The 8,790-nt window shown below is 39.4% G+C and overlaps 1 protein-coding gene across 2 annotated transcripts; it reads right to left on the bottom strand.

The window, feature by feature from the left end:
* Positions 1–245: 245 nt before the first annotated feature.
* Positions 246–6,336, bottom strand: LOC308312640 (small ribosomal subunit protein uS8). Of its 2 annotated transcripts, none has more exons than XM_080759302.1 (5): positions 6,304–6,336; positions 5,003–5,144; positions 3,677–3,756; positions 2,895–2,980; positions 246–390 (listed from the first exon to the last, which is right to left on the bottom strand). In XM_080759302.1, the coding sequence occupies exons 2-5, from the start codon at positions 5,133–5,135 to the stop codon at positions 297–299; spliced, it is 393 nt and encodes a 130-aa protein (XP_080615428.1). In that variant the 5' UTR covers positions 5,136–5,144; positions 6,304–6,336; the 3' UTR covers positions 246–296. The 2 variants fall into 2 exon arrangements, with proteins under 2 accessions (XP_080615428.1, XP_080615429.1); XM_080759303.1 differs by having other exon boundaries at positions 6,299–6,316.
* Positions 6,337–8,790: the final 2,454 nt, after the last annotated feature.

Genomic DNA, 8,790 nt, shown 5'->3' with positions numbered 1-8,790 from the left:
AAAAATAGCAGAACTACAAGCTCAAGCTACGAGCTTGTAGGTCTGCTATTTTTTTGAAAAATCGCAAAGATATTTATTTCAGAAAACTGGAGGATTTAGAAGATTTTGTTTTTTTTTAATGTTGATGTTAGGTCTAAATGGGTTAAACCACTAAATGGAGGGGACAAAAGTATAGCTTGCTCACACAGCCATGTCATCTAATCATTACTGGATACTCTTTATGAAATAAGACAAAGCAGACGATAACAGTTCCCCTGGTTTTTTCTGATTTATTTTAACAGTTCTTAACACATTTTTTAGAAAAAGAATCCCAGGATCTTGCCTCCTGTGTGTTTCCTCCTGGCCTCTTCATGGTCCATGATGCCAGCAGAGGTGGTCAACACAATGTATCTGCAAAGAGATCACAGGGAAACGGAACCCGTTAGGACCCCCCAATATCAAATTAACCCATTAGGACCCCCAGATCACAGGGAAACGGAACCCATTAGGACCCCCAAGATCAAATTAAATAAAATCTTCTAAATCCTATCCTATGTTTCTATATCGGTGGTTTCTGAAAAGAGAAGGGAACCCTCACTCATAATTATGCTCCAAAAGATTAATTGTTATTGACGAGGTTTGGAGCCAAGGCTCTTCATCTGGTCAAAACAGAAGAGCCTTGGCTCGGAACGTCGTCAATAACAATTACTTTTTGAACCCAGCACCTCCACGAAGTATTTTACTACAGGTTCTCAGACTATTTGATGTCAAGGACCCCAAAAACTCTGTAATTGGCCTCCGACCCCCATCTGAAAATGTGTTGTTCCAGGAGCTAAACATGTGCTATGAAAGATATTATATATAAATATATACACACTCAAAGATTTGCATTACTTTTACCATGTTTTTTCCTTCCAAAAGTAGCAAACCTACAAGCTCTGTGCCACGCTATGAGCTTGTAGATCTGCTATTTTCCAATAGCTAAAGTCTAAAAATAATGGTTAAAAAGCTACGGTGACACAGATGCATTCCAGGACTGAATAAATGGGTCATGGTCCACTTCCACATTTCCTTTGATCAAAGTCACATTATTCAGTAGACTCTACACTCTACGATCTGTAGACTCATGGACCACCAAAAACAGCCATCTAGAAACTCTACAATCAGCCGTTTTGGGTGCATGACATGACGCTCAAAACCAACCAGTATGAATCAGACTTTTACACAAAGTGTAAATGTTTTACCCAAATTAACCTTCCCCTGCATGTCTCTCATCTTCTTGCTGCAATATCCCATCGAGCTGAATTAACAATTCTGGCATGATGTGCCATTTTAATTAAAGTCGAAGTTCTTAGTCCTGTCAAAAACACTGCATTCTGCAATACCTCAACGCAGCGTACATGTCAACAAGCCAAGTGGTCGCTGTAATGGAACAGTGGCTTTTGATTGTCATGGTTGCAATAGCTGCAAATATTTTAGTTCACCGAGATATCTGGCTGTTTGTCCATCACGTACTTCATTTATAGCATACTAATGTTGGGCATGTATGTACACTAAATTCCAATGAACCCATTCAGGACGGGAATGAATGCCGCTCTACGAGCTTGTAGATCTGCTATTTATTGAAAAAGTGGTGCAAATCTTTGAATATATAGTCTATCAGAGCGAACATCTTTAGCTCAAATCTTTGCTTCCGGGTGGGGGGGGGGGGGGGGGGCCTGGAACAACATATTTTCAGATGGGGGTCGGCTGACAAATACAGATATTTTTTGGGCTCCAGGATTCAAGACATTTTGTAGAATCTGGTCTTATGTCTAATGTGTAACAAACACCCAACCAACGAATCATACACGTAACGTTTTGTTGCAAATACAGAGCTATGGAATTTACAACTGACCCTGTTGAAATGTATGTAGAATGCAAAGCAATAGTTGTGTTTTCCGCCATTAATTATAGACTCCAAAAAGAAACCTCAAAAATTAGTATAGCCTTGCTTTGCGACCAGTTCAATCTAATGAAACCTTTGAGGCACCAATAAAATGTGTTTTGTCCTGAAGGTATGTTAAAGATGTGATGGGAACGTTTTCCTACTGCAGAGAGTCTCGAGTTCATTCCTGGGTACCCAGAAAACAGAGTTCTACACATCCCATAATTATCACCTGAACCAGACCTACTAGACAGCGACGGCAGGAGAATAAAATAATGCTTAACCCATTCTGACCTGAGATCAGATTCCAAAAAATGTCTTCTACATCCTGACAGTTTTCTGAAAAAGCTACGTTTCTGTCAGTCGTTCAATTTTTCAAAAATAGCAGATCTACAAGCTCATAGCGCGCCACTCGGTGGCGCGCTATGAGCTCAATAGCTTAAGCATGACATGATGCTATAACACCAAAAGGGGTTCCCTCCCAGAATGGGATAAGTGCTGAAGCATAGTCTCTCAATAGCCCATCATTTTGCCTTAAAAGGACTTCTCAATCTCTCTTCATATAATTGGTCGACACTAAATGTTCATGATTAAATGACACCATTTTTTCCCCCTCTACCTTCGTGCAATCATGCAATAATGGAAGCCACCGTTCTCAATACAAATCTTAAGTATATAAAATAAGAAATCTTGTTTAACGATGGGACTTGTGGACAGGTTTCTGGACTGTCCACAGACCACAAAACCTAAACTAAACTGCATGACAGACTGACATGACTTGACCAACTGAGGACAACCACCACAGGCCACAGGCTTTGACTGACCAGCCAGAGATTCAGCTTCCCTTCCCTTCCCTTGGGCCCATTTGAATATCAATGAAATTGGTTCAACATCACGATTACATATTAATCATCTTCCATTGAAGCAGCCAGCCAGGTAAACAAACACAATGCCACCCTAGTGACCCCACAATGTTACGGCGTCTCACCCAAACTGTCTTGAGGGCAACAGGTTGTTCTGCCACTTCTCCAGGTCTTTCAGCTGGAGGTCGAAGCGTGGGCTGATCACCCCACACTGGGAACGCACAAACACATTATACTGGATTACACACATGTTTAAAAAATAAAATAAAAATAGAGCTTTAAGTTTAGCCGTAGAAAAGAACCCGTGGCTGGAAAGTGCATATTCCAGTCATCCTGTTAAATTGAATCATACTCTCGTTGGCTAATTTATGTGATATGTGAATATCTGCATGAATTGGGTGAATGTAACTCAAAGTGCCCACCAGATTGGCATAACTTTTACTAGGGCACTGTTGCAAAGCTATCCCCCAAAGTGCACTTTCACCATGTAACAATGAACATGAAACTACATTTGCAATCGCTAGCTAAAACAAATTAACACTGATTTTTATTTTATTCTATTCTTTTTTAAATAGAATGCTTGAAAAGCAAAGCTTTTGCACACCTACAGGCGACAGGTGCGTAGGAGAGGGTACGGTGCCCCAAAAATGAAGGAAAACAACGGCACACTGTCTTTAAATGCAGTGACCAACTTTTATTTACAGGGAAATAGCAACGTTTGGGCCTTCATCAGGCTATCTTTACATAAAGACAGCCTGATGAAGGCTGCATAGGCCCAAACGTTGCTATTTCCCTGTAAATAAAAGTTGGTCACTGCATTTGAAGACAGTGTGCGGTTGTTTTTTCCTTGTTCAACTTAGAATGCTTTGAAACCATGCTGCCAACAATCACACTATAATGTCCGTACCTTGTTAAGTCTGCCTGTGAGATTGACCACAATTTTCCCGGCTCTGTGGTCGTCGATGATCTCGAACTCTCCAATGTATCCTAGTTGGAAGAAACAAAACAAAAGCTCAGAACGCTGAAAGACGACATTCAGTGACAGCCGGCAGATTACCACGGACCACTGTGTGGTGGACATTTGTCAAAATTGTATTTTTTGCCATGGACATTCAAATATCACCAGACAGGGCTAGCCGTAATTGTGCGGACCGTTACAGGTCTGAGTGTACAGATGGAACCAAATAGGTTTCGAGCAGCGGTGGCCCTAAATGTTAGAGGAGCGCACTTGTTGCCGAAAGGTTGCCGGTTTGATTCCCCCGGACAGGCTTGAAAAATCTGGGTTGGCAAGTGATTGGTCATCACTCACCCAACAGCGCTGAAGTGCCCTTGAGCAATAAGGCACTGAACCCCCCCAACTGCACCAGTGGAACTGCTTAGTGGCCAACAGTATCAGACTGAGGTTGTACTGTTCAGATCCAAAGGTATGTGCAGGGCGTTGCTGAGAACATTGTTTGACCCGTAAGGTCCATTTGGTTCCATTTGTACACTTCAGAGTTGAGAAAATAGGACCACTGCCCTGGCATAGTGTCGCAGTAGATCTAAATAGATATTGCGACGAAAACCTGCAGACGTGACATTCAATAACCGGGTCTTATGTTCAAAATAAGAACATTATGATTTACTGTAAATAAATAAAAACAAAGTAACAAAATTGCCACAGGTAAGGTGTTTTAAGCATTGTTATACTTTCGCTACTGAAAAACAGCAGATCTACAAGCTGAACATCTGCCATTTCCTCCAAATCTTTGAATATATATTCTTTCAGAGCGAACGTTTTTAACTCAAATCTTTGCTTCTGTTGTCCCTGGAACAACATATTCTCAGGTGAGGAACGACAGCCTCGACATGAAATAGTTTGAGAACCACTGACATAGAAACATAGGGTTTTTCTTAAAACTGTCAGACATTTTGCAAAATCGACCTCAGGTCTAAATAAATGGCCTAAAAGCTTCCGGTCCATAACAAGTCTTACCAAGCTTCACCAAAAGGAACCCCTCTTTTGGTGTTGGCATTATGTTATGCTTTAGCTATTGAAAAATAGCAGATCTACAAGTGGCGCGCTACGAGCTTGTAGGTCTGCTATTTTTGAAGAATCGTGAAAAGTGACATGAAAGTGTTTGAGAACGACTGACATACAGAAACATAGCTTTTTCAAGAAAACAGTCAGGATTTAGAAGACATTTTTGCAGAATGGTTCCCAGGTTCAAAATGGGTCAAAGACGAGTCTCACCGTGCTTCATCATGACGGTCAGGAAACGAACGATGACCTTAGAACACGGCCTGATGAGGACCTGGCGTTTCCCACGTTTCTCTGCATTGTTGATGCTTTTGAGCGCATCGGCGAGAACGTTCATGCGCACCATGATTGATGCCTGTGGACACAAAGATAAAAGATATTCAGAGTGAGTCCTCAGGCGAATAATTAACTAAGACATACCGTTAACTATATATATATATTTTTTTAAATGTCCTTAATTTAAAGCAGTGGGTTTTCAACTAGTAGGTCCTTGAGGGGGTTCCAAGGTGGTCCCCAGCTAAATGATTAAAGGAGTTGGTAATCAAATTGACCCATTTGATTTTGCACACTCCGTTTAAATTGTTAAACATCTGCATTAATTAATTTACAATTATACAACTTACTAGACCATAAAATAATTATTTTGATCAAGGTTAGCCTGTTCTCTCTCCGTAATGGTAACAACGTCAATACACCATTGAATTATGGACACAATCACATCCAAGCATAACTAAATATTTATCTTTTTTTTTGTAGTCTGAGGCTAAATATCAAATGGTGGTCGTGGCTCAAATGCATTATAATAATTATAATGGACATTGATGTGAAATAAAGGTTGAAAACCACTGACATAGCATGACCAAATTGCTCGTACATTCTAAAAGGTTCTCTTGTTGATAGCATGTTGGTTGTTCAGATAAGATGCTGAAGGTTTAATGTTTACCGGCTGTCCTAGTTAGAATGCAGCATAAGAAAAATAAAGACAAAATATGAGCTTTGGTTCTGTAAACGAGGCGATAAATTTGACACCAAAAACATAATGTTAAGACGCAGCAGAGCAAGCATGGTCATTTGACCAGAAATAAGCTAGTTTCTGCCTGGCTACGGCTAAGCTACATCGTTAGCATTCGCCAGTCAAGACGAGAATATTACCACAAAACGGAACATTTAGCAGACACCGGGGCAAAAAAAATGCACTTTAAACTAAAACTCTGTACCCGAAATAATATATGTGAAGAAGCGTTTTTGCTTGCGTTGGAAGCGTGGTTTTCACAGTGAGCCCCGACGGTAAGCTATATGAGCGCCCAGAGAGACGTCCCAAGGCCGGGGAGATGAAGAGCAGCTTTGCAGCCCAAAATATCGAACTCTATATTTCCGTGAGCACGGTAATAACGACCCAGACGCGTTACTGTACAGTTGTGCTTTGATTTGAGACGATAAACGTGCCGGTAGACACACCGATGACTTAGATATGTAACAGATTAGACCATGAAGGTCCAGAAAACGGACCTTACCGGTTCTGCAATATGGCGGAAAGAGGAAGTGGAAGGACCTCGCGCGGTGCAATATGGGAGAAAAAAAGCCGCATCCAAGAGTCGTCAAGGCTGGGATTTGTAGTTCATTCGTGCCGAGAAATGATTTTTTTATTTTATTTTATTTTATTCACGCAGTAAAGTTTTACTTATATGATTTGGTCGATCATATGTATCAATTTAAAAAATAAAATAAAAATACAATAAATACATGAGCCAAACGTATGAGCCATATTATACAACTGAATTGTATAATAGCCTATAGCATAGCTTTGGATTGATTGAAATATGTATTAACAGTTTGCAGAATTACAGTACATTTCAAGCTGTTAACTGTGAGTGGACGACACCATACAACATTACACTTGTTTACAAGAGGGTCCACCGTGTTCAATTCATCATAACATTTAGAGACATACAAATAAACACTTCTATAGGCTATAGCCCAAAACAGGAAATTATCATAAAGACATATACAGTGAGGGGGATTCAGATTTTAAGGGGGCCAGTTTCGGATTGCAGCCGTCCGTAGGTGCCCTTTGAGAGCGGTCAAGGAGTCAAGGGATTCACATGTCTTAATGACTGTTGGTAGGGCGTTCCACATTTTGGTGGCATAGGAGCGAAATTAATTTAGTCCCTGGTTTGTGCTGAATCTGGGTCGCACATGGTTCCCTTCCCCTCAAAGTGGGCAGGGGTGAGGTGGGTGAGGCTGAGGCCCAGTAGTAGCTTGACCTGACAAGTCATGTACTGTATATTATTAGCCTATATAATATTATTAGGTCTGCCACACAAAATACCTTAGTATAAGTATCAATAATGCCATGTAGAGCAGGGGTTTTCAACCTTTTCCGCCCAAATGCTACTCACATTTCGAGTTTTCAAATGTGTAAAAATCCTTTGAAAACAGCAGATCTACAAGCTCACAATGTGTCACGATTCACAAACTCGCGATGTGATGCATTCTGAGCTTGTAGATCGGCAATTGTCAAATGGCAGAAATGCACTGTATACAGGGCTGAAATGGTTAATGTAGGCTATGTTTTATATTAATAATAATCAAAATCTACAAAGTAACTAAAGTTGTCAAAGAATTGTAGTGTAGTAAAAGTTATATATTTGCCTCTGAGTTGTAATGGAATAGAAGTAAAAGAACTGCAAATTGGAAATACAAATAAAAATACCTCAGCATTGTACTGAAGTACAGACAGCCAGCAATGAGTAAAATTCTCTACAAAATGTAGAGAATGTGAAAGTTATTTTGGGCTAATAAATTAATAATGGCATGCATGCCAAAACAAACACATGAGTTTGCTACTAAACAATAACAAAAAAAATATAGCCAGACAAGTACATCTTCTCGTTGTAACATTTATTATGCCATTAAAAATGTATTAATTTCATACGATAATAAACGTAATCCAATGTTTTATTGCAATCGTCAACATGTGCAACAACTCAAACTCAGGAGAGAAAGTACAGTTCACAGTACGTCTCACTGGTTGTAAACACTATATATTTTTATTGCATGACATTTAAATGTTGGCAAAGACCAAGACCTCAAATACATATATTTTCTATATTGTGTCATTGCAAATCGTCACATAATAGTAATGTTAATATATAATATTAATATTAATTTTAAAACAAAGACACACACACACACACACACACACACACAGCTGAGCAGTGATAACTGCAGCGTTAAAGAAAAACAAAAGCAAAAGTCAGTTATCAAAATAATCAACTTTGCCTTGACTTACATGCCCAACACACACACACACACACACACACACACACACACACACACACACACACACACACACACACACACACACACACACACAGCTAATCGCCAACATCGCCCAATCTAAATATTTTGAGACGGTAACAATATATTTTTTTAAATAATCGCCATAATTGTCAATCATTAAAAATGTCAATACATTTTCCAAAACTTCAACAATAGTGGAAATAGCAGTTCTACAAGCTCAAAAAAGTTTTGAGCTGGATGAAAATTGAGCTAAAAAAAGTTTTGAGCTTGTATATCAGCTAATTCCACTGTTAAAGCTGCTATAAGCAAAAATATGCCAACATTTTAATAACTTCCCCCCCGCCAGACAGCCAGCAATGCAGCATGAATACCAAAAAATAAAAAAATAAAAGCTCATTAACATTTTTGACATATTGCTTATAGCAGCTTAAATGTTTATCTTTAAGTATAATGGTCATTAAATATGTGTTACTTAATATCGTCATATCTGCCCTGTGCAACTTTCGCTTTAACAAAGGCTAAATGCCCATGCAAAGAGTAATGTCATTTTGATCCACCATGTTCCAAATAATGACAGAAACATGCAATTAAATCGCTAATCGCAATTATTCGAGTGACAATTAATCGGCGAGTAAAATGTCATAATCGTGACAGTCTGACAAGACAGCCCTACGGACGATAACGCTATGAGTCAGAGG

This window comes from Protomyctophum bolini (assembly GCF_963924005.1).
Source record: "Protomyctophum bolini genome assembly, chromosome: 3".
Taxonomy (NCBI): Eukaryota; Metazoa; Chordata; class Actinopteri; order Myctophiformes; family Myctophidae; genus Protomyctophum; species Protomyctophum bolini.
The sequence above is the reverse complement of the archived record's forward strand: the minus strand, read 5'-3'. Positions and strand labels throughout refer to the sequence as shown.

Bases quoted from the DNA above. Each gene is read 5' to 3' on its own strand.
- LOC308312640 (XM_080759302.1), bottom strand. From the start codon at position 5,135: ATGGTGCGCATGAACGTTCTCGCCGATGCGCTCAAAAGCATCAACAAT. The intron at 2,981-3,676 runs GTACGGACATTA...GTGCGTTCCCAG, and splicing joins TCACAGGCAGACTTAACAAG to TGTGGGGTGATCAGCCCACG. The intron at 391-2,894 runs GTGAGACGCCGT...ATCTCTTTGCAG, and splicing joins TTGCCCTCAAGACAGTTTGG to ATACATTGTGTTGACCACCT.